Here is a 27,438-nt window from a genome sequence, read left to right on the forward strand (position 1 = left end):
TCTTTTTGGAGTGGACTATTATTTTGGATTATTATTTTTTTGGATTGCAATTTTTGTAGTGGACATTGACTATATATTTTTTGGTATGATTATGACTTTGGGGGATTTTTGATCATTTGGGATGATAGGTTTATTTACACTTATTAATTAATATATGATTTATACATCTTCAGGGGAAGGTGTTGATTAGAGTGTGTGGGAACTATATAAAAAGTATATAAGTATTTGGGAGGTGGTTGTTATATAATAACTACTTTAACTCTGTCAGCATTATCGGCCTCAGGTTGCAACAATGAGCCAAATTCACTGGCATTTATTGCCAAAATTTTCTAGTTTGGTCACTTCCATGCAAGACACGTAAGGTGATTTCATTGTTGATAGTGATAACTTCCCCACTCTTTGATTCCCCATTCACTTTGATTCCAGTATTTCTCACATTTCTGCTCACTGCAAAATACACATTACTGTACTTATCAGCAAGAGAAGTGCATTTAAAATTATCCAGAAAAAACACTTTCGAATATTAAAACATGGCTTTTCAACCACCTGCAGTCTGGACACTTTTACTCTTTTTCCCCAGTTATTTTTGAGTTTTCAGTACTCTCACACTTTGAATGACATACAACACTGTTCCCAAATGAAAGTTTTGTCATTTTTTTAGACAGAGTTTTCCTTTGGTAGTATTTAGTCAACTAATAATTTTGAAAAAAACACATTTTACTTAGTTTCTGGTATAACATTTGGAAAATAAATATTATTTCTTCATAAATGTAGACCAAAATGTATTCTTCTACCTTTCTTTGGTAAAAATAACCCAAATAAGTCTATATTATTTAGTCTACACATGGGAGTGTCCTTCCAGAATGACACTTGTCTGCCCAGACCGCATTTGTACATTGGTTGTGGAGGAGATGGTTAGGGTAAATTAAATTGTATTTACACTTTTTGCACTCAAAGTTGAGAAAACTCCACTGTATGTCTGTTATCTGTTCCCATTTACACAGCACGCTTTATTTATTTATTTTTTTAAATATATTTCTTACCTTTTAGATATTTTTTCAGTAGAAGGTGTCATAGCTGAATGCAAGGTTTATTGAACAATGTTAGAGTGAGCCTGTCCCAGGTCTGGCCTCATTAACATAGAATACCAAAAGAGCAGAACCTACACCCTTAACCTTTTGTTAGGATAGACAGTGTTCAAATCTAGTTACATACAACTGATAATGAAGATCTCTCTGCACAGTACAGGCAGGGTTAATTATGGCAAATACAGTTGCTCAACCCCATTCATCAACAAAGAGGATAAGAAGGATTTTTTCCTTGCTGGAGGGTCCAGAATAGAGCATCTAAAAAAGTCATGCTATGTGAATTGGGGGCATGAAATAAATATAAAGTAGGTGTTTTGGTTGTAAAAGTAGAAACATACTTTAGCCCCTTAACGCCGCACATCCTAGCCCTTAAAGAGGTTTCTGATGCTGGGAGGTGGGGTGGGGATTATGATCAGGTGACTGCCGTAACTGGCTGTCACAGTGGTCACATGATCGGAAAGCTTTCCGTTAGGCGCTGGTAACTGTGTCAGGTGTGCATGCTCTTGGCTGAGGTTTATTTACATTTGGGTATGCAAATATGCAGCCTCTCAGTGTCAAGGCCTACCCAAAAAAAGACCACATATTTGCGTAAAGGGTCTAAAAGAAAAGTATAGTCAAAGCTATTTTGGCTATACTTCTCCTTGGGATCACAGGAGTGCAATTTGTTCTGCACTCCTGTGACCCATTTTCAGGTGACACTGAGCTAAAGCTCTCTGTCAGCTGACATCACAGAGCCGGTCCAAACTCTGAAAAAGATCATGACCACATGGTCAGGATCCACCCAGATGCCTGGACTGGCAGATGGCTCAGCCTCTCAGCGAGCAATTGAGAGCCTGATCCAGCCCTTCCCGCCCCCTCCACAGCCCAGTTCTCCAGTGAGTGCCAGAGGGGCAGAGGAGAGAGCCAGTGACTGACAGTCATGGGCTCTCTGCTCACTGAAGGCTGAGAACTGATTGATCAGTAGTCTTTGATCGCTCAGTTTTTAGTCTTAGAGTTGGCAGGGACAGATGCAGCATCGGAATGATGCTGTATCCACCTAGATGAGTATAAGGCCTCCTTTACACCATATGCGCAGAAAAACTGATGGAAACTAACATGCAGATTTCACTTACAGAGACATCAGTTTACATCAGTTTTTATGTACCCTGAAGGGCTCTTTCACACCATGATGAAGAGGCGTCAGTTTTTCTGCACACATTCTGCAAGGGCAGAACTAAATCAATTGATCTCTAAGTGCCCAGTTCACACCCTTATAGAACATGTAGTTCCTCAACAGGAGGAACTACATGGAGGGCTGCAGTTGCCCAACTCTGATTTCCACAGTGCGGAAATGTTAAAATCTCTACCAAATTTTGCTGCTGGCTGAGTACTCATCAGGGAAATTTTCTGTTTTGACAGACATGACAAGAGTGAAAGAAAATACCATTATAGTGATGGAAAATCACACCTTTGACACATACAAAGTTCTATACAAAATGGTATTTTGAGTTGGAATGATAAATACTTTGTATCACCCTATAATTTTATTGTTTTGTCTTAAAAATGTATATATTTTCATTAATAACATTTAGGTGATTTTATACATTGGAGATTCCTGTGAGGTACCTAATCCAAATCAACTTTTTCTGAATTTGGATTGTTATGATATCAAGAATGTGGTACCAATTTGGTCTTTGTCTTTCCATATACTCTGTATCATCAAAATACTCTCATTGGTGCAAAAGGCTAACACTTTACAAGTTATCTGCCAATGTTTAAAGTGTTACTAAACCTCGGACCCTGCATTTACTATACCTGGTCTCCACAGTACACAGAACATGGAAATACAATTATTTTAGTAAATATAAACTGCTAAATACCTTTTCTCATCAGCAGTTAGAGTAGTCTTTGACATCTATCAGTGTCCAGCTGAGCAATAATTAAAGCGTGTAGGAGGAGTCTTCTATCTGCTCTAGGAGGGTGCAGAACCCCTGACCTGTGTCCCGACAGTGCTGATTGCCCCTGTGCTGATCACATGCACTCTTCCAAGAAAAAAAACAACTCTCTAGCAATACACACCAAACTGAGCATGTGCAGAGTGTCTCCAAATGATATGTCTTATCAGGACATAGGGGGACACTGAAGGAAGGGGAGAATCAGAGAAGTTAGGATCAAACAGCGATTTTACATGGCGCGGAGGATTAACCCCTTAGTTCCCACAGTGAGTATAACCAGCATGCTTTACTGCATGCCAAATAGCGTTTGACAGGCGTTAGACAGGCGTTTGGGAAGCATTTGTAATGCTCTTCAAACGCTCGCCAAATGCCCTATGCATGTTTTAGAGGCATTTGATAGGCGTTTTCCAAGCATTAAAACCACACCACAAATGCCTATAATGAAGTTTAATGGTATTAACACTCCGCAAACACCTCGCAATCACCTCGCAACTGCCTCACAACCACCCCGCAAACGCCTGCCAGGCATTTGAGGAGCATCACTTGAATGGAGGGCTTCAACTCCTCCTGACTTGACATGAGGCGTCAATTTTGCTGTGACGTGATGCTAACGCTTCAGTGTGAAAACTACAAGCTGACAGCCGCTAATGCTGCCGGGACTTACAGAACACTGTGAATGAATGAAAGTTCCAAAGGTGACCTTATCCTGTAAGCCCTCGTTAACACCATTGTGACTTGTCATACGATTTGACAGTTCAAATCACACAACAAGTCGCACCCTAAGATCGGCAATAGAATTGTTCTAATTGGTATGACTCTGACTTCAGCAGAATTGCACCGGTTTAACAAGTAGTTCCTGCACTACTTTTTCTGATTTCTGGTGCAACTTGCATTGACATCTGTGCTTGAAGTCATACAGATGTACACCTGAAGTCACACTGACATGCGATTTTGAAATTGTGCGACTTCAAGTGAAGTCGTACAATTTCAAAGTCGTATGCAATGTGAATCAGGCCTTAAAGTGGTAGTGAAGTCCATTTGGACATTTTTACCTACCGGCGGGGATTTGGATAAGGGGGTACCAGCAGTCCTCCTGTACAGAGCCCAGGCCAGCAGGGAGGCCCCAGGTAGCTGGGTGAATTGGATATGGGCAGGGACGTTGATCGGCATGGCAGCGGGGGAGTCATTGGAATGGATCACCTGGTTGGCTCTCTCTGCAGCAGCCGAATGCTGGCTTCTGCTTTCCCTCCTGCTTGCTTTCAGCTGCTGCAAAGATGCATACAAGGGATCAGGTCCAGTAATTGCTCCCCCACTGTCCTATCACCCTTTCTCTACACCATACGTTTCCCCCTGCTGTCCAGACCCCCCTGTGTGCCCCTACTCCTGCAGTACTGCTGGCTTCCCTCCTTTCCTTCCCATCAGCAGCTGCAAGCACAGAATAGAATCCTTCAGGATGGAGGGTGAGGTGCGGTAAATATGTCATTTACTGGCCCCTTTGTTTCCTGAATGAACACAGTGAGTGATTACAATTATCATTACTGATCACTCACCGTGTTCATTCATAACTGAAGCACTGTAAACTGTGTTTTTTGGGGGGGCCCTATCAGGTTGGCCGTATGGAGACCTGTGGTTTCTAACAGCAGCCCTGCCTACAGGTAAACATATAATAAAGCTTATAGGTACAATGAATATCTCCTAAGCTGACCAATCACAGCTCTCACAGTATTTCTCAATGGCAAGAATGGAGCCAGAGAGAAGGAGAAATAATTGCTTTTACAGCCTTTGTGGGTGTAAAAGCAATCAGTGTTATGAAGAAAGATTATTTATTTGCAAAATTTTATAAGAAAAACTTTTTTTCAAAATGTTTGGACTTTTTCATTTATATAGCAAAAAAAATAAAAATCCCAGTGGTGAATAAATACCACCAAAATAAAGTTTTATCTGTCTCGAAAAAATGCTAAAAAAATTAATATGGGTACAGTGTTGCATAACCGCGTAATTGTCATTCCAAGTTTGATAGCACTGAGAGCTGAAAATTGGCCAGGACAGGAAGGGGGTAAAAGTGTCCGGACCAGGGGTGGACTGACCATTTGGAAACTCGGGCACTGCCCGAGGGTCCGGGGTCAGTAGGGGGCCCCATGAGATGCCCCTGGTACCTTTTTCATAGGCTTTTTTGAGTTTGGGCAAGGACAAAGGGGCCCCTCGATCCCCTATTGCCCGGGGGCCCCATGAGTTGTCAGTCTGCCCCTGGTCCGGACTTGAAGTGGTTAAAGCTGGGTGCAGAGTAGAACTCAAAAATATTTTTTTAAACCAATGAATAAAAAACCAAAAGAAAAAATTATTTTTCATGAGCTGTGATCCACATGCTTTTTCTCTCTGGTACTAATTCGGTCTGATGGCAGCACTGAAATGCTGTTCTCAGTGGTGTGTCTTATACTTAGCTCCAGAATATAAAGATGTCTAACGAATAATAAAACCCCAACAGCCACTGGGAACATAGCTCACTATATTAGTATTGCTACTAGGATGTTTCTAGACATGGGACTAAAATATATTAGAGAGACTTGATCTTACATTAAACTGACAATGAAAACTATTTATATACTGTAACACTGTCCAGCAAGGCAGTTCTTACACATAATACAGCTACACTCATTTATGGGAAGTGTTCTCTTTATTGTACACCTGCCACCTCAAAATGGCCTTTTTTACTATACTGTACTGTTTCAAAAATCCCTTTAGAATATCATCTGCTGTAATAAACAAATTAAAATGTGAATTTAGTTTACATTAATATAAATGAGAATACTACTAGAAGTGGTAACTACAGAATGTCTAAATGAGAATTGTGTGTAATTGAACACTATAAACAGAATTCTATTTTATATAGCTGTGGAAATAACCATAACCATGAATTTACTTCTAAATTGTTTTAGATAAAGCACTCTAGTAATTGCCGGTTTTTAATTTTTAATTGGAATATAATGTGTTTGGATAAATAATTGACATTGAGAAGTGGGTGGAAATGATACACAGTAATATAATGGTAACACACGTATGGATGCAATGGGGGGAAAATGGGGGATGTTTTGGGTAGAGTGGAGAAGGGTGAGAGCCTTTTTGTAGCTATATGTGTTTCTATTGAATAGCTGCAGCCATGATCCTGATATCCCTTTATGCAGCCAGCGATCGATTTTCATGTAAAAGTTATCCAAGAGGATTTACAGCTGTCTGGTCAGTTTTACAGAGCTCAGAAGGGCTTCCCGCATGTGCCCACCACTGTTTCCAGGCTCTCCTGTTCCACCAGAGAGCCCAAAACTGTTGTAAGTAGTGGGAACAGCTAACCACAAAGGAGATGGAAGAACACCCATGCCTCCATCTCTTCTGTGATGAATGAAGCCAGAAGCCACAAAGGTTTAGTCACTTCCAGTTTCAGTACTGTGTTTCCCAGGCCCTAACAGCTAGAGAAGCAGCTGATTAAAAAAAAAAAGATCTCTGTTTGACCAGCTGCCTTGGAGGGCAGAGGAGGTTGAAGGGTCTAATTGCCCCCTGATCTCTCCATAAAGAGTACCAGTCATTGTCCAAAGCTATCACAAGGGGTCCTGTTTACCCCTTGTGATAGCAATAAAGTTATATGAAAAAAAAGAAAAACGTGTAAAAAAAATTACATATAATAATAAAAAATAATAAATAAAGCACCCCTGTCTCCCCATTCTCACGAATAGATGGACAGCATTTACAGTATATGTAGACAATGATTACAACACACATGTGCGGTATCACCACAAAGATCAATGTGAGCAATAATTCTAGGCCATAACTCACATTTTGCTCTAAATTCATAGTCTGTAAAGGCTTTTAAAGCATTGCCTATGGATAATTTTAGTTTGGCGACATTTGAGGCATGAGCAATTTGAAATCATGTTTGGTATCAATTTACTCGACAAAACATCATCTTTTATATTTTACAAATAAATTGGATATTAGATTCTGTTTGTGCGTGTGTGCACTAAAATTTAAGTGCATTTAACGTGGATTTTTTTTCCTGAAAATAACGCATTTGATAAACGGCTGCAGTTATTGTGCAACATAAAAAATTGCAACAACCACCCATTTTATTTTGCAGAGCTTCTGCTTTCAGGAAATAGTAATGTTTGGGGGTGCTATGTAACTTTCTAGCAAAAAAATTATTTTGACATGTTCGTGAAAAATAACAAGATTGTCCTGCATGCCAAGTGGTTAAACCAACAAAAACAAAACCTGGTAATCATTCTCTAATTTATTATTCTAGAACATGATCTTCAAGTAGAATTCCAGGTTTCAGGCCACATCAACCACTTACAGATCAGTGGCAGTTAGGCAGTTCCCACCCAGTGGCAGTTAGTGTCAGAATGCCCACTGCAGTCCCACTATAAGTTGCGGATTGCCGCCATTACTAGTATAAAATAAATAAAAATTCCAGTATGCAGTATATACTGCCATTTGTAGATGCTATAGCTTTCATGTAAACCAATTAATATGCACCTATTGGGATTTTTTTTACCAAAGACATGTAGCAGAATACATTTTGCCCTAAATTTATGAAGAGATTTTATTTTTTTATTATTTTATGGGATATGTTTTATAACAAATTGTCAAACATAATTTTTTTAATCAAGAGGTGATTAAATACCACCAAAAGAAAGCTCTATTTGTGGGGAAAAAATGCCATAAATGTAATTTATGTGCAGTGTTGCATGACTGCGCAGTCAGTTGCCAGTTAAAGTAACGCAGCACCATATCGCAAAAAATGGCCTGGTCATGAAAGGGGGTAAATCTTCCGGAAGGCAAGTAGTGAAATAGTTTGCTTGGACCAAACTGGCCCAAATTAACGGTTTTCATTACAAGCTGCCCATATGGAAGAAAAATATATCTGAAATATATTTTAAAAATATTCTTCCCAAATATATTGCCATATATTTGAAATACTACAATTGTGGCCATATTCAATAATTTCAAAATATATTTCAATATATATACTGCATGTTGAAATGTGTTTTTATTACAAAATATATGAAAAATATTTTTTAAAATACATTTCAAATATACTGTATGTCTTTAAAAATACAAATCTACATTTTTGGAATGCATTTTATATGTAAAAATATAGGTTAAAATGACTTTTTTATATGTTAAAAAAAATCTGATGAATACATTTAAAAAATATATATATTTTTAAAAATATATATGTTTTAAATATATTCTTCAGATTTTTTTTAACATATAAAAAAGTCATTTTAACATATCAAAAAGTCATTTTAATATATATTTTTACATATATTTGTAAATGCATTCCAAAAATGTAGATCTGTATTTTTAAAGACATACAGTATATCTGAAATGTATTTTAAAAAATATTTCATATATTTTCATATATTTTGCAATAAAAAAAGCATTTCAACATGCAGTATATTTTTTATATATATATATATATATATATATATATATATATATATATATATTTATTGAAATATATTTAGAAATATATTGAATATGGGCAAAATTGTAGTATTTCAAATAACTGGCAATATATTTGGGAAGAATATTTTTAAAATATATTTCAAATATATTTTTCTTCCATGTGGGTGATGTGGCCAAAAGCTATAAAGGTTTAATTACCCTGCTCTTTTAATATTTTCTGTGTTGTGTTTAACTAATATGCAGCTTGCATATGTATATAAAATGCTCTTCCCAGCTTAATAAAGAGAAGCAAGGCTTACCTAGCGATACAGGAAGGCATTATGGTAGTTTAATTATTCCTGCACAGTAAATTACAAAGAAATGAGTTATATCACCTTCATTACCACAGCAATTGGCATGTTTCTTACATAGTAAGGAGAGGACATAAAGTAATTGGGTAGTGCAGCCGTGTCATTGTAGCGTAATGTCCCTAGACTAATTAAAGTTCATTTGCTTCTTATTGTCAAGAGAGAAATTATTTTGGTGTTTCCAGTTCATTAGGTACCGTTCAATAATTGTTTCATATGAATGTGGTTTTGTTTGTTGCTCAGGTGTGGGTCATAAAAGCCATGCAGAATTGCTGATTTTTTTAATTTTATTTTTTAATATTATATGTTGTATCTTTTTCATTTATGTGAAAGATTTTAGAAGCACAGCTATTTGCACATTGCCAGTCTGAAAATTACCTCCATAGCAAAAACAATCAATTTTAAATATAAAATGTCATGTTTTTGTATAGATCAAGATAGTTTTACTTCTCCGTGGAGGCTTGTTTTTGATCCTTTTACTGATACAGCACTGACATGTTTATTATTACAGTAACCTTATTAATTGGGTTTATCTTACTGAGTTCAGGATCCATCCAATTAATAACTGTTGTTGACATATTCCCTGTCTCTGTGGCTGACTCACTTGCACTCTTCATCTTGAACTTGCCCTTGTGAATGTATCATCAATCAATGATATACACCACAGCTAGAACACAACATAGACGGAGGTGGTCAGCAGGAGGATGGAAATAAAAAAAACATTTAGAAACAGAGAAAAGATGACGACCTTTATGGCCAAACTGGACAAGCAGTAATGTAGTAATTTCCAATCATAAAATAGAATTATTTTATGTTATAAAGTTTTTTTTTTTTTATAGAAGGTCTTTTACCTGGTGCATAGGAAGGAGATGTAATTCAGTCCATATAAAACATCCATTCAAAGTGTATAGTATTTATCTAGTTTTAAAATGTTTTAATGACTGTAATGAACATCAATCCCAGGTATACCTAAAGGCATTTTTTTTAGCTTTGTATAGAGTGGTGAGAAATGAAAACACCTGTCAGGTTTTTATTGCTGTCTGTGCCCCTGTTAGAAGATTTGTGCTCTCTTTTTGTCCTGTTTACCGTTATCATTGAAAGTAAAAAAAAAGAAAAATAGAAATTTGGGGTTTTCACCAGAACAGGAAGAGAGGGGAAATTCTTTAGTTCTGGTGACCCTGGTGATGACCAGGGATCTCATCACTTTGGAGAGATCTTCTCTCGCTTCCTGTTTATGCTGTGGGACAAGATATAAAAGGAAATCTCCCCAAAGGGACATGGCTGGAAAAACAACCTGGCAGGATTTATAATGATCCATAATGCCAGCCATACATGGGTTGAAAATCCGACCTAAGAATAATTGGCCGATTTTCGCTCTGTTAGTGGGTCAATGGCACCGGACGATTTTCGTGGTTCCTCCCCTTTTCGATGATCGGGCATGTTGGAAAATTCGTGAAAAATGACCGATTTTTGACTCAATGCTGGTCAAATCATACGATCATTTTTTCCAAAAAGAATATGCGCATGAGCCGTGACCTGGAAGGAATTTCGCCTGTTATATGGGGTGAAATTTATGACTTGGTCGGCTGATTTTTGTAATCAATGATGGCACCATCAGATTACTGAGCAAACGATGTTTTCGATTTTCTGATGACAAAATCGTTCGGAATTCGGCCCATGTATGGCCTGCATAAGGCCCTGTTCACACTGGTATTAAAAACAAGAGTTTGAGGCATGCTTATAACTCTCCTCAAACTCCTAGTAAAGCAGTCTGCAGTTAATACTATGGACAGCACACAGTGCTGTTCACAATATCAAAACATGAAGAGTTTGCGTCTTGCACTTCAAAAATGAAGCTTCAGGTAGAGTTTGGAAGGAGTTGAAGCATCTCAGCTCCTTCTATTCCAGTCTATGGTAATGCACCATAAAGTCACTAGCATGTGTTTGCAGCGAGTTGGTGATGTGTTTGCGTAGTGTTTGCAGGGAGGTAGACCTTGTTCAAAGAAGCCAAGAAAATACCTAGGCATCTGGGGTGCGTCTTTGATGCTTGTCAGCTCATATCAAAAGCGCATAGGGCGTTCGGGGAGCATTTTAACTTAACAAACAACTTGCATTAACTCTATAGGCATGTTTGTTGAGAATCAGTATACTGAGCAAGTGTGTTTAAGGCCTTACGCTAATCAAAATGAAAACAAAGTTTTGACTTTAGTTCTACTTTAAAACTGGCCATAAACATCTACATCTAAATTTATCTATGGGGAAAAATTACTAAAACTGGAGTGTGCAAAATCTGGTGCACCTATGCATAGAAACCAATCACCATCCAGGTTTTATTGTCAAAGCTTAATTGAAAAAGCTGATTGGCTACCATACACAGCTGAAACAAGTTCCAGTGTGTTCCAGTTCTAGTAAATCTCCCCCTATCCCTACTATTTATATTAGGAATGCACCAATAGCTTTTTTTTTAATCGGAGAGTATGAGTACCGATACTTTCGGTCAAGGACACGCCGATACCGAGCACCAATACTTGGATGCAAATTGCACTACAAAGAACAGCATGCGATTCCTGTTTAAATGGCATGAGATTTCCCCACTGCTCCTGTGTGAACCCAGGCTGTCATAGCCTAAGTTCACTCAGGAGCAATGCAGGGAGGTTTCCCACAGTGGAGAGTGGGCATGTATAGCATGGTGGCAGATGCTCTGTATTCTCAGTGGTCTTGAAATCCCCACTACTTTCTCTTCTCTCCTTGCAGGTATGACAGTTCGGGCTAGAGGGCTTTTGATTGGTCAGCATCATCGCATAGACGGTACTGACTAATTAGAAGTCGTCTAGCCTATACTGTCATACTTGCAAGGAGAGGAGAGAAATCCGCTTCACAGGTCAGGGGATTTGAAATTCCAGTCGCTTTCTCTCCTCTCCTTGCAGTGATCACAGTACAGACTAGACGGCATCTGACCAATCAAAAGCCCTCTAGCCAGAACTGTCATCCCTGAAAGGAGAGGAGAGAAAGCAGAAGGAATTTCAAATCCCCAGCGCTTTCTCTCCTCTCTTACCGCTGAGAATATGGACCATCTGTTTCAATAATATGCATCCCCACACACCCACTCTCCACTCAGCATGGGATGCCTGCAGGGAGGTTCCCCACACCGCTCTTGTGTTTACACAGGAGCAGTGGGGAAACTGCATGCAATTTGAATAGGAATCATATTCCTGTTCAAATCGCATGCTAATCTTTGCGATGTAATTTTTATTGACGCAAATCGCACCACAAAGTATCGGTTTTCGGTATTGGGAGCAGTTTCATGATTACGAGTACTTGTGAAAATACTCGGTATTGGCACCAATCCCTAATTTATATCTAAACAGTCTTATAGCAAATGCTTCCCTCTGATTTCAGCCATGAACAAAAATTAGAGCATTGACTTTACTGAAAAATCTGGGTGTTTGGTGAAAATCTTTACCTTTCTGCAATATGCATTGGCACCACACTTAACAGAGCTGCCTTGATCTGACAGCATGTCTTTACTTGTATTTGCAAATGTACACACCAACATTTCTATTTGTAATAGATTCTATTTGTGTTTTTATATGTTGAAACGTTCATTTTTTTTAGTGCTGCCTAGCTGGACATTTTGCTGAGACATTTTTATTTAGCTTGGTGTAGATTACTAAAATAAATAGGCTGTCTGATATGGGTGGAACGACTATAAAACAGCTACATTTACTGAAGTGTGACAAAGCTATTCATTGTTAAAATTAAAACATTACTTAGCTGATCACATATTACTGCTTGTCCGCCTTTTACTTTAGATGGAGTTGGTCTCTTCTGTTATTTTCTGCTTAGTACTCAAAAGAATGAAAGCAACTTACATTATGGGTCATCTCCTGTATTTATAGATTAGGTATCACATTTATGGTGACAGCTAGAGAACTAGAAATTGTGAGCAGCTTTTTCTGGCATGGCAGGTAAACTTTAAAGAGTTCTCTGCAATATTTAAAGCCTTGTGAACATTGTATTTACTAGAATGATGGTAAGACATCACAAACCCATTGTGACTTGCAGTAAGTATGTGTGTGCCTTTTAATATTTTTCCTTCAGGTTTCAAGAGATCCATTGTAGTGAAGATAAAAATTGGATATTAAGTTTAAGTTTCCTGGTAGAAAGTGTAAATGGATTGTACTTTTGTACTTGTTTTCTTTATATTCTTGGCAGCATTTCTTCTTGATATTCACTGAAATTCAACATACTTCTATTCTCCCTCTGATTCAAAGGCAGGAAAGACAGTGAGAGCTGCTTTATATCTTCAAGTATGGAGATGTTTGAAGATATCTCTAGTGCTTTTCAAGGTTATTTTGGCTTAAAATGACATCATATCACAAAATGTATAAGATTTCCAGAGAAGTTTTAGCAATCAACACTTTTCACTAACTTTTTTTTAAATGTAGGATGCAGTGGGGGAGGGAAGGGGGTTATTGTTCATGGCAGGGTCTTATTGCTGTTTGTGACACCACTGCAGAGCCGTCCCTAAAAAACCCTGTCCCTTTGACACCAGGACAAAAAATGGTGAATTCTTGGTTATTTGGTCTTGAGGTTGGGGGGGGGGATCTTTCAAATGGGAACACAGATAACAATAAATATTATTTGCCACGCTATCCAGCCTTAAAAGTTGAGCTTTAAATCTATCACTGGCCAAAGTGTTTCTATTTGTTTTTGGATAGTATAGAGATAACCCTGAGGCAGCAAATGGCAGAGTTCCCCTTTAATATGGACCAATGTGGTAGCACCCAGCTAGTTCAGAGTCCCCCTTAAATATGTTAGGTTTCAGCTTGCAGAGTTGAGCTAAGCTCTGACTCCTACCCCCACATTTCCTGGTTGTTCTAATTTAGCAGGTGACAGTCTGAGCAGAAACTACAAATATTCTGTATGTTGCTTTTCACGGTTACAAGAAATGTCAAGAGGAAAATATATGCCTTGTGATGTAATCGCTAGTATATATGCTTGTAAGAAGTGTATGCAGTTCATTTAGCAGATGAGAGCAGCGTGGACCATCTGCTGGGTCAAAACAGTGCTGTTTTCAATAAACTTGTATTCCTCAAGAAGTCCGCGTCCGTAGTTTTATCTGAATTTCCAAACATTGCTACAACAACCCCTTTCAAGATATTATCTTTGCCTGTCTCTGTTTGTCCCGGTGACCATTATCATTAAAGTAGAACTATAGGCAAAACTGGATAGGAGAGGATGGGATGGAATGGATGGTAGATTTACCTGTCCCATAGCAAAACAGGAAGTGAGAGTAAATCCCTGAAAATTAAGGTAATTCCTTGGGGCCCCCAGATCACCAGAGCTAGTGTCTCCATTGGAAGATTTCCCCTCTATTACTTTTCAGGGGACAATCCAATATTTGAGGTTTCCTTTTACTTTCACTTTCAATGATAATGTAAACAGGACAAATAGAGAGGGTGAATCTCCCTAACGGGAGCACAGACAGCAACAAGAACCTAATAGAAATTCTAATCCCTCTCCACATCATCCAAAACAAAAAACAAGTTTTGCCTTTAGTTATACTTTAAAACAGAAAATCCAAAATTGTACATTTCACACCAGAACAGGAAGTGAGGGTAAATTTTCAAAAAGGAACACCTGTTCCAGTGATTGCTGTAAAAGAATGGGGTTCTTTCTTTGGGAAAGATTTACACTTACTTGCAGTTGTGGCTTTAGGACAGGAAGTTGGGATTCTTCCCAATGGGACATACTGATCCACTTAAAAAACACAGCAAAAATGCATAGGCGTTTTTACTGCGCTTTTGCCGCACTTTCTGAGTATTTTTAAGGAACACACAACTTAAAAACTGCACCAAAAACACTTCTCAGAGGCGCTTTTCACGTGGTTTCCTTTGATTTCAAATAGAAGATGCGTTTTTGGGGTGTTTTTTTAACTCACTAAACATGCCCCAAAGATGCTGCAAGTAGGAGTTTTTACACCGTACTGCAAGCACAATGCCTCAGTGTGAAAACATACATAGATATACATTCACATACAGAGGGAAGCTTTTTTCTTGAGCTTTTTGGGCGCTTCAAAAACGCTTCAAAAACTCCTTAGTGTGAAAGTAGCCTAACAGCAAAAGAAACCTGACATGGATATTAAACATTCCTCAGGATATCCAAAACAAAAAGCAAAGTTGCATTTGAATAATGAAAGCAGTATATTGATATTAAAACAATGAATAGTGGAACAAAAAAACAGATGTGTAGTGTATACAAATGGCCCATGTCTCATTTAGTAATAACCAACTGATAGTTAGAAGGGTAAATGAAAAAGGGAGAAGCAAATAAAATATTGTTCAAAAATATACTGTGTTTGTGTTTTTGTTAATAGTATACAGTATTATTGGGGTACCTGTAAAACTTAAAATCAGATTATGTAACAGGTACATCACAGAAAAACCAAATTTTTACTAGAAATACAGTTTAAACCTACTACTGTTCAACTGTTAGGTGCATGTCCAGCTATCATCTAATGTTGTGGCATGGAATTTTCAATTAGGAAACACTAGGGATAAGGAAAATTGGGAGCTATTGTTTCCCAGCAAAAATCAAAAGTCAGGAGATTTCTGTAAAACGGATCAAAGTCAAAGGGGGAGGTGAAATTGTGATAGGTTTTGGAAGGTTTGAGGGTGCACTGAACATTAATGGACTGTAATATATGTAAAAAAATGATATACAGTTGCAAGAAAAAGTATGTGAACCCCTTGGGATTACGTGGAGTTTTGCATGAATTGGGCATAAAATGTGCTCTGAACGTCATCTAAGTCACAACAATAGAAGAACACAGTCTGCTGAACATAATACTACACAAACATTAGATGTTGCCATGGTTTAATTGCACATAACATGTAAACATTCACAGTGCAGGGAGGAAAAAGTATGTGAGGCCCTAGCGTAATGACTTCTCCCAGAGCTAATTGGAGCCAGGAGTGAGCCAACCTTGACTCCAATCAGTGTGATGATATTGGATGTGTTGCTGACAGCTGTCCTGCCCTTAAAAAACACACACCTGTTTTGGGTTTACTGGTTTCAAGAAGCACTGTCTGATGTGAACCATGCCTCGCAGAAAAGAGCTCTCAGAAGACCTACGATCAAGAATTGTTGACTTGCATGAAGCTGGAAAGGGTTACAAAAGTATCTCCAAAAGCCTTGATGTTCATGTGTCCACGGTAAGACAGACTGTCTACAAATGGAGAAAGTTTAGCACTGTTGCTACTCTCCCTAGGAGTGGTCGTCCTGTAAAAATGACTGCAAGAGCACAGCACAGAATGCTGCATGAGGTAAAGAAGAATCCCAGAGTGTCAGCTAAAGACCTACAGAAATCTCTGGCACATGCTAACATTTTTGTTGACACATCTACAATAAGGAAAACATTAAACAAGAATGGAGTACATGGGAGGACACCACGGAGGAAGCCATTGCTGTCCAAAAAGAAGATTGCAGCACATTTGAAGTTTGCAAAAGAGCACCTGGATGTTCCACAGCACTACTGGCAGAATATACTGTGGACAGATGAAACCAAGATTGAGTTGTTTGGGAAGAAAACACAACACTATGTGTGGAGAAAAAAAGGCACAGCACACCAACATCAAAACCTCATCCCCACTGTAAAACATGGCGGAGGGAGCATCATGGTTTGGGGCTGCTTTGCTGCCTGAGGGCCTGGACGGATTGTTGTCATTGATGGGAAAATGAATTCCAGAGTTTATCAAGACATTTTGCAGGAAAACGTACGACCATCTGTCCGCCAACTGAAGCTCCGCAGAGGATGGGTGATGCAACAGGACAATGACCCAAAGCATACAAGTCATTCAACAAAACAATGGCTGCAACAGCACAGAATACACCTTCTGGAGTGGCCCAGTCAGAGTCCTGACCTCAACCCCATTGAAATGCTGTGGCATGACCTTAAGAGAGCGATTCACACCAGACATCCCAAGAATATTGCTACACTGAAACAGTTTTGTGAAGAGGAGTGGTCCAAAATTACTCCAGATCGTTGTGCAGGTCTGATCTGCAACTACAGGAAACGTTTGGTTGAGGTTATTGCTGCCAAAAGGAGGGTCAACCAGTTATTAAGTCCAAAGGTTCACATACTTTTTCCTCCCTGCACTGTGAATGTTTACATGTTATGTGCAATTAAACCATGGCAACATCTAATGTTTGTGTAGTATTATGTTCAGCAGACTGTGTTCTTCTATTGTTGTGACTTAGATGACGTTCAGAGCACATTTTATGCCCAATTCATGCAAAACTCCACGGAATCCCAAGGGGTTCACATACTTTTTCTTGCAACTGTATATATATCATATATATATATATATATACACTATATTGCCAAGTGTATTGGGACATCCTTCCAAATTATTGAATTCAGGTATTCCAATCATCTCCATGGCCACAGGTATATAAAATCAAGCACCTAGGCATGCAGACTGCTTCTAAAAAACATTTGTGAAAGAATGGGTCACTCTCAGGAGCTCAGTGAATTCAAGCATGGTACTGTGATAGGTTGCCACCTGTCCAATAAGTCCATCTGTGAAATTTTCTTGCTACTAAATATTCCCCGGTCAGCTGTTAGTGGTATTATAACAAAGTGGAAGCAACTGGGAACAACAGCAATTTAGCCACGAAGTGGTAGGCCACGTGAAATGACAGAGCAGGGTCAGCGTATGCTGAAGTACACAGTAGAAGTCAGCAACTGTCTGCAGAGTCCATAGCTAAAGGCCTTCAAACTTCATGTGGCCTTCATATTAGCACAACAACAGTGAGTACAGAGCTTCATGGAATGGGGTTCCAATGCCGAGCAGCTGCATCCAAGCCAAGTGCAATGCAAAGCGTCGGATACAGTGGTGCAAAGCACGCCGCCACTGGACTCTAGAGCAGTGGAGACGTGTTCTCTGGAGTGATGAATCATGCTTCACTGTCTAGCAATCCAATGGACGTGTCTGTGTCTGGCGGTTGCCAGGAGAACGCTACTTGCCCGACTGCATTGTGTCAAGTGTAAAATTTGGTTGAGGGGGGATTATGGTGTGGGGTTGTTTTTCAGGTGTTGGGCTTGGCCCCTTGATTCCAGTGAAGGGAACTCTTAAGGTATCAGCATACCAATACATTTCGGAGAAATTCATGCTCCCAATTTTGTGGGAACAGTTTGAGGATGGCCCCTTCCTGTTCCAACATGACTGCGCACCAGTGCACAAAGCAAGCTCCATAAAGACATGTATGATCGAGTTTGGGGTGGAGGAACTTGACTGGCCTGCACAGAGTCCTGACGTCAACCCAATAGAATACCTTTGGGATGAAATAAAGTGAAGACTGTGAGTCAGGCCTTTTCATTCCACATCAGTGCCTGACCTCCCAAATGCGCTTCTGGAAAAATGGACAAACATTCCCATAGACACACTCCTAAACCCTACAGACTAAGACTGGGATGCCATTAAAGTTCATGTGCATGCAAAGGCAGATACCCCAATACTTTTGGCAATATAGTATGTATGTGTGTATTATTATTATTATACAGTATTTATAAAGCACCAACAGTTTGCTCAGCACTGTACATTGTAAAGGGAGACAGAACATGCGACAGTACAATAAAAATACAATGTGATACAAGAGGGGTTCAAGGGCCCTGCTCTTTCGAGCTTACCATCTAGGAGGGAGGGGATAGTGGTACAGGAGGAGATAGCTGTGGGGGATGGAGTGGTAGAAAGAGTGGAGGAGGTCGGAAATTAGCAGGGGGTGGGGTAGGCTTCCCTGAAGAGGTGGGTTTTCAGGGTGCGCCTAAAGGAGAGGAGAGTAGGTGATAGTCTGATGGGTTGGGGCAGGGAGTTCCAGAGGATGGGTGACACCCTGGAGAAATCCTGGAGGTGGGCATGGGAGGAGGAGACCAGGGAACTAGAGAGAAGGAGGTCTTGTGAGGAGCGGAGTGTGTGTGTTGGGTGGTACTTGGATATTAGGTCGGTGATGTAATTTGGGGCAGTATGGTGGACAACTTTGGATTTTTTAAGTGTTAGCATTTTGAATTTGATCCGTTGGGCAATCGGAAGCTAGTGGAAGGATTGGCACAGGGGGGTGGCGGAAACGGAGCGGTTGGTAAGGTGAATGAGTCTGGCTGCCGTATTCAGGATCGACTGAAGCGGGGATAGTCTGTGGTGAGGCAGGCCAGTGAGGAGGGAGTTGCAGTAGTCGAGTCGTGATATGATGAGGGAGTGGATGAGTTGCTTAGTAGTTTCTGGGGTTAGGAATGGGTGTATTTTGGAGATGTTGTGGAGGTGGAGTCTGCATGAGTTTGTTAATGATTGGACTTGGGGCTGGAAGGATAGGTTGGAGTCCAGAATGACACCAAGTACTCTGGCCTGCGGGGCGGGCCTGATAGTGGTGTTGTTGGACATGATGGAGAAGTCAATGGGGGGTGGTGTCCGGGCTGGGGGGAAGACAAGAAACTCGGTTTTGGAGAGGTTCAGTTTAAGGAAGCGGAGTGACATCCAATCTGATATGTCGTTCAGTAGGCTTGTGATTCGGACGGAGACTGAAGGGGTGAGGCGAGGGGTCGAGAGATAGATTTGTGTGTCGTCGGCATAGAGGTAATAGTTGAAGCCGTGAGAGTTTATGAGTTGGCCAAGGGAGGAGGTGTAGATGGAGAAGAGAAGGGGCCCGAGGACGGAGCCTTGAGGGACCCCAACAGAGAGGGGGAGTGAGGGGGAGGTGGTAGCGTTATAGGTAACGCTGAAAGAGCGTTGTGACAGGTAGGATGAGAGCCAGGAGAGAGCAAAGTCTCAGAGGCCGAGGGAGTGTAGTTTTTTGAATATATATATATATATATATATATATATATTTTTTTTTTACACATAAAGAAAAAAGTATGCAAAGTAAAAAAAAAAAGAAATAAAGTAACAGTACACAAATATAAATCAACACGCATATGTATTAGTGAAGGAGATACTTTGTTTAGACCAGTTTGGTCCAAATTAACTATTTAAAGTTGAATGAATCCTGGAGTTTAGTTTTATTTTCACTACCTTATGTTTTTCTTTCTCTTTGTTACCAGGTGAATATTGGTATACTAATTGCAGTAACCAGGATCATATCCAGAATCAGTGCTGACAACTACAAAGTCCACAGAGATGCAAATGCATTCAAGTAAGCAATATTTATGATGTGAAGCTTGGGTGGACACAGGGATAATATTTCTAATAAACTTGTGCTTTTTTTGAACATATACAATAAAAGTTAAAAACCATTTTATAATTTAGTGCCAGTCTAACATTGAAGATTCAGCATTTTTAAAGTCCATGTAAACCCTAACAATGAACTTCAATAAGTGCACAAAATGTTTTGATCCTGACAGAAATCCAGTCAGCTGATAACTTCCTGTCTGTCCTGCACTCTTATTAGTTACAGTACATTGTGCCAGCTATCTGTGCGGACTGCACACGCTTCTCCCCTATGTTTTTAAAAAGAGAAGAGGGAAAGGTCATCTATAGTCCTGTCTTAGAGTGACAACATTGTTCATCAATATTTACAGTACAGAGACTGAGCTTCATTACCATAGGCAAGAAGTGTGTTATTGGAAGGATCTCCAGGTGTAAATATAGGGAACAAAAAACAAAAACAAAGCATGATTGCAGCCACCATATCTAGGGACTGGTAGGTAGCAGTGAAATTCAGATCTGGAGCCACCTTGAGTTCAAAGAGGATTTCACAGTTTTTCAGTTTAGCCAAGATTAGTGACTGAACCTATAATGCACTGCATGACATTTGTCCCTGGTCTGGGACGTATTTGAGAGCCATTTATCTGAAAGAGCAGAGAAGCCATCTACTTCACAATAAAAGGGTGGGCTTTCAGCAGCTAGATTGTCAGTGTATATTTGAGTTGATTCTAGAAAGCTGACAAATCTGTTTAGGGAGCACCTGAGGACAGACTACTATATACTGTGCTATACTGTGAATTGCAGTGTGGTGGGATACTTACCCTTGCGCACCCCTTTCTGTCTTGTCAGCCTCTGTGCCACTCCTTTGTGGCTTTTTAAAAAAAGTGAATTGTAGTGTTTTTTCTTTCAGTAAATATTTATATATCTTTTTGTATTTATACTAGGCTTAAAATAAATACATAAATTAAAATAGCGGGCTTTAATCTTTGGTAGTTAGTCTTTTTAGGGTCTATACACACACTTTTTTGGGCTATACAGCATAAACGTGTTGCTGAACAATTGTTAGAGTTGCATATTTTACCAAGCATGCCACTGCTAGCCATGCCATTCTCCTCCACACAAAATACTACAATGACTGCTGAGCTATGCAGACCCAGTTTGTAAATAACATTGGCTTCTGCATGTTTTACAATGCTGCAAGATGCTACCATTATTAGGTTGCTGAAGAAGAGAGTTGGTGGCTGGAGAAGAGGAGGAAGCAGACAGGCTTCCAGTGGAGTTTACAATCTTTCCAAAACTTGAGTGGGGTGAGAAATTGGAGGACAAAACTTAATAAAAAAATGCTTTTTTTTCGGAATTAATTGAATTGAGCCAGAGCCAAATATGCTTGCTAGCCCCCTTGTTGTAGTAATCAATTTAAAGAAAAACATAATTTTATCATATAAATAAACATAATTTAAGAATTTAAAACACCCTTGTTACCCCTGTACACACCCCAATTCAATGCACAGCTTAGAATGAGCATGTTATTATTATTATTATTATTATTATAATACAGGATTTATATAGCGCCAACAGTTTGTTTACTGCGTTACAATATAACGGGAGACAATACAGCAACAATACAGTTCAATACAAGAGGGTTAGGAGGCTCCTTGGAGCTTACAATCTAAGAGGGAGGGGCTAGTTGTATAAAAGGTAATAACTGTGGGGGATGGACTGGTAGGAGGAAGAGAAGATTCCATTATTAGCTGAAGGCAGGATAGGCTTCCCTGAAGAGAGAGATTTTCAGAGATCACCTAAAAGTGAGCAGAGTAGGTGATAGTCTGATAAATTGGGGTGGAGAGTTCCAGAGGATAGGGGAGGCTCTGGAGAAGTCCTGGAGATGGGCATTGGAGGAAGAGACAAGGGAGCTAGCGAGTAGAAGGTCGTGGGAGGAGCGGAGAGGACGGTTTGGGTGATATTTGGAGACAAGATTGGTGATGTAATTTGGAGCAGAGTTATAAATGGCTTTATATGTTATTGTTAATGTTTTGAATTTTATTCATTGGGCAATGGGAAGCCAGTGGAGGGCTTGGCAGAGAGGGATGGCAGATATGGATCGGTTAGTAAAGTGGATGAATCTGGCAACAGCATTCATGATAGACTGAAGATGGGACAGCTTGCGATGATGTAGGCCAATGAGGAGGGAGTTACAATAGTCAAGGCGAGAGATAACCAGGGAGTGATTAAGTTGCTTAGTAGTTTCCGAGGTTAAGAGCGAGCGTATCTTGGAGATGTTGCGGAGGTGAAGTCTACAAGATTTGGACAGTGATTGGATTTGGGGCTGAAAGGACAGATGGGAGTCTAGGATTACACCTAGTACCCTGGCATGAGGGGAGGGACTGATGATTGTATTGTTGATCTTGATGGAGAAGTCAGGGAAAGTGGGCATGGGCTCGAGGGAATAGTATGAGCTCATTTTTGCAAAGATTGAGTTTGAGGAAGTGGAATGACAACCATACCGATATGTCACTTAGTAGGTTAGTAATGCGAGAGGAGACTGAAGGGGTAAGGTGAGGAGTAAAAAGATAGATTTGTGTGTCATCAGCATAGAGATGATACTTAAAGCCATGGGAGTTTATCAAGTGACCAAGGGAGGAGGTGTAGATGGAGAAGAGAGGTAGTCCAAGAACAGAACCTTGAGGGATCCCTACAAGAAGAGGAAGTGGAGAGAAGGAGACAGAGTTATGTAGTATTCAAGCCTAAATTGTGCGGCATATAAAAAGTCCTCACTAGACCCCACCATTCTTAACAACCTACGGCCCATCTCCTTACTCCCTTTTTCCTGAAATCTCCTTGAGCACCTGGTCTACAACCAGTTACCATCTCACTGAGAATAATCTTCTTGATCCCCTTCAGTCTGGATTCTCCCTCAACACTCCCTGAAAACTGCTCTTCTTGAATTCCCAAAGGATTGACTAACAGCTAAAACCAATGGACACTAATCTGTACTCTTATTCCTGGAACTCTCTGCTGTCTTTGACACAAGGGGGACCACTCCCTCCTCCTCAAACAATTCTACTCCTTTGGTCTTCGCAACTTTATTCTTCATTGGTTCTCATCCTACCTATCCCACTGCACCTTCAGTGTCACGTACAATTTTACTTCCTCTTCTCCTCTTCCTTTCTTCATTGGGGTTCCCCAAGGTTCTGTTCTTGCACCCCTCCTATTCTCAATCTACACCTCCTCCTTGGGTCAGTTGATTGCCTCCCATGGCTTTCAATACCATTTTTATGCTGATGACACCCACATCTATCTCTCTACCCCTTAGCTCACTCCATCAGTCTCCACACGCATCACTAATCTACTAACAGACATATCAGCCTGGATGTCACACCAATTCCTGAAAATCAATCTATCCAAAACCGAGCTTATAATATTTCCTCTCCTACGTGCCCCTTCCCCTGACTTCTTTGTCAAAATCAATACCTCCACCATCAACCCGTCCCCACATGCCAAGGTTTTCAGCCCCACATCCAATCACTGTCCAAAGCTATCCGCCTCAACCTCCGCAACATCTCCAAGATACTCTCCTTCCTAACCAATGACACCACAAAGCTTCTAACTCACTCCCTGGTTATCTCCCACCTTGACTACTTCAACTCCCTCCTCATTAGCTTACCTTTGCATAGGTCAGGGGTAGGCAACCTGCGGCTCTCCAGCTGTTGTGGAACTACATTTCCCATGAGGCATTGCAAAGATTACAAAACTGACAGTTACAGCTATGACTTGCAGAGGCATGACGGAACTTATAGTTCTGCAACAGCTGGAGAGCCGCAGTTTGCCTACCCCTGGCATAGGCTATCCCTCCTTCAGTCTATCATGAATGCTCCTGCCAGACTCCACCTTACCAACCCTTCAGTGTTTGCAACCCTCTTTGCCAATCCCTCCACTGGCTCACCAAACAAATTAAATTCAAGATACTTATAACAACTTATAAAGCCCCCAGCTACATCACTACCCTTGTCTCAAAATACCAGCCAAATTGTTTTCTTCATTCCTCCCAAGACCTCCAGCTTTCTAGCTCCCTTGCCACCTCCTCCGATGATCGCATCCAGGATTTCCCCAGAGCTGCTCCCATCCTCTGAAACTCCCTTCCACAATGTGTCCCGCTATCTCCTACTCTTTGCACTTTTAGACAATCCCTGAAAACTCTTCAGAGAGGCCTATTCTGTCCCCACCTAACAACCGTACATGTATTTTCTCTATCAGCCCATCTCCCACAATTATTACCTTTGTATCTCTTGACCCTCCCTCTTAGATTGTAAACTCTAACATGCAGGGCCTTCTGCTCCCTCCTGTATTTGTATTGTACTGTCTGCCCTTTTGTTGTAGAGTGCTGCATAAATTGTTGGCGCTATACAAATCCTGTAGAATAATAATATGTGAGGTATCACTGCAAATGTCAGAGTGAGAACAGTAATTCTAGGGCCATCATTCATAGTTCACTCTAAATTGATAGCATGTAAAGGCTTTTGAAACATCTCTATGAACAATTTTTGGTACCATAAATTTTTTTTAAAGCGCTGCCTATATATCACAAATAATATAAGTTAAAGAATAACATATAGAGAGTCCACAAAACAAATGTCCATGTAATTGTGATCACTGCAGTGACAAAAGTCACACACTCTAGTGATTCAAAGAAAAAATTGCTTGTACAAATGAATGTTCCTCCGAGAAAAGACAGCTCACATGGATTCACATCTTACTCACCGAATGGAGCTGACCACTTGTTATTAGCAAGTGAGTCTAAAAGGCTTGTGTGTATAAGACCAGGTATAAATGGCTGTCAGTTCCTCCACAAATCTTACTTCAGCTCTATGGTAAGTATACAACATTTCCCCATAAATTAAATCTCAAAACAGTCATTCTCCACATAGATAATACATAGCAGAGGAGCCCTGCATAGTGAAAATACAGTATGTTTATTAAAAAAAAAATGAAAAGTACTGCAGTTACATTAACCACTTGATCTCCAGAAGGTTTTACCCCCGCTATGACCAGGGCGTTTTTTTGCTATTCAGCACTGTGCTACTTTAAATGGAAATTCTTGGTCATGCACCATTACCCAAATAAAGTGATTTAATTGTTTTTTACATAAAGCTTTCTTTTGGTGGCATTTAATCACCAAAGTTTTGTTTTATTTTTTGATATACAAATGAAAAAATAGCAAAAATAGAAAAAAACATGTTTTTAGTTTCTATTAAAAAAAAAATTTGCAAACAAACAATCTTTCTTCATAAATTTAGGCCAAAATATATTCTGCTACATTTCCTTGGTACAAATAACCCACATCGGTGTATATTATTTAGTCTGTGTGAAAGTTATAGAGTCTATTGTATATATATTTGAACTTTCATCAGTCCTGATGTACTGATGGCCTATCTCATTTCTTGAGGACCTAAAATAACAGGACAATACAAATACCCCCAAAATGGCCTCTTTTTGAAAAATAGACAGTCCAAGGTATTTATAGAAAAGGAACTTCAGCGCAATATGTACCTCCTTATGATTGCATAGCTAGCATATAATGTGTTCCCACATATAACAAACGAAATATTGAAAAAATGTTTTTTCTTTTTTACTATTTTTTTTACATATTATCATCAGAGTGACACTGTGCTACTCTGGGGATGTGGTGATCAGGATTTTGTTTTACACTATTTTTACTTTTAACAGTAATGATCACTGTTATTGCCAATAGATTTAACTGATATGAATGGCTTTCATTCATGACCGCTTACTTACTATTGTGATTTGTGAATCAAGCTGCCATGAATGGAAGGCATTAATTTACTGTGGGTGGGCAGCAAGTAGTTAAAAGAAACTGTCACCAGCCTGTAATAAAATTGGAAGTTGCCCTCATCCAAGATGGCCGCCATGAAGATTGACCCCTTTCCCAGTTTAGACAAATATATGCAAAAAAAAAAAAAAAAAACAACAGAAGGCAAGAATAAAATATGTTTTTTTTATACAATTTCATTTACTGTAATTACATTCTTTGTATAACCCCATGAAAGTACCCACTTAGCATATAGAGTATATCAGGTTATGTTCTTTCAGTTGGATTGTATTCATATATATTCTATCTCTGTCCAATGAATTTAAGCAGTAATACCATGCTAAGATTTTTTTCCTCAGCTTAGAGTGTTGCATATAAAACTCTATCCATTATTGTGTACTACACAACCCATACATATGTTGTCCTGGAAACTGCAATGCTTGGAGGCAGAGGATATAAATTAGACCCTCTAGGGCGAGATTAGGGATTATCCTCTGTGTATCTGGCCAGACGATTTTGTTTTCTGATAAGCTGTTTTACAATAGAATGCCGATCTGTGCTTATTGACACTATTATCACAATAAATTGGTAAAGCGCATTATTTGCGGCCTTTCAGTTTCTAAGACTGATAGATTTTCTATGTTTTATATTTTTCAGGGTTTTTTTTCAATCTAGTATAGATTTGTAAAAGGGGACAATATAATTGAATCTTTGTAGGTAGCCTGTGAACGCTGTCACTTGACCTTTACCTACCAGTTTTATTAAGAATGGTAGCATTCATCCATAACTTTATTTAGTCTATTGCTGAAAAGCAAGTTCTCTTGAATAAAAGGAAGTGCCTGCTGACATCTGAGCAATGGCACAGCACACAAGAAATAGCAGAAGTAGCAGGGAGGACAACATGTGATGTGCCATACAAAATATTGTATGCAGTATTATATCCTTATTCATTCAGATCATAGATAATACTGGTACAAAAGATTTCTTTCTTTATCAGTGATTATCAAGCATGTTTCATGAGGTTAGCATAACATTAGAATGTTGACGTAGGTTTACTTTCTGTGTTGTGTTCTGATAATTATTTTCAAGGAATAGCTGTTTTGTTTAGCCACATGCCGCCCAGCCACTGTAGAAATACAGCGGCAGGGCGGCAGGGCGGCAGGGCGGCATGGCTGGGCAAAACCACGTTTTAAAACGGATGTCAGTCGTTACCAGCTATGTCCCGGCGATCGTCGGCAATCGCTGACAGAGAGCACAGCTGCAGTAGCTGTGCTTTCTGTCAGTTCCCTGACAGCTCCAAGATACGCTGATCGGGACAGAAGAGTTTCTCTCTCCCGATCAGCGGTGTTCCCTGCAGTACACACCCCCGCCCCCTAGTAAAACACTCCCCTCACACAGTTAACCCTTTCCCTAAATAATAAACTTAACCCCTTCCTCCCCAGTGCCATTAGTACAGTATCTGTGTTTTTTTTTTGCACTGATCACTGTATTGGTGTCACTGGGGATGTCAGTGACCCTAAGTCAGTACCCCCCAATGTCAGAATGTCCGCCACAGTCCCGCCATAAGTCGCTGATCGCCGCCAT

General features: G+C 39.7%; 1 protein-coding gene across 2 annotated transcripts in view; it reads left to right on the plus strand.

Annotated features, from left to right (window-relative positions):
* The window catches only part of ADGRD1 (adhesion G protein-coupled receptor D1), an 827,296-nt gene that overhangs the window by 688,003 nt on the left and 111,855 nt on the right, over nucleotides 1-27,438 (plus strand). For both annotated transcript variants that reach the window (XM_089653751.1, XM_089653752.1), the window contains one exon: nucleotides 19,925-20,016. In XM_089653751.1, the coding sequence (XP_089509877.1) occupies nucleotides 19,925-20,016 (92 nt within the window). The remainder of the gene's footprint in view (nucleotides 1-19,924; nucleotides 20,017-27,438) is intronic.

This window comes from Staurois parvus, unplaced genomic scaffold (assembly GCF_062004578.1).
Source record: "Staurois parvus isolate SC_StPar_1 unplaced genomic scaffold, SC_StPar_1.0 ptg000719l, whole genome shotgun sequence".
Taxonomy (NCBI): Eukaryota; Metazoa; Chordata; class Amphibia; order Anura; family Ranidae; genus Staurois; species Staurois parvus.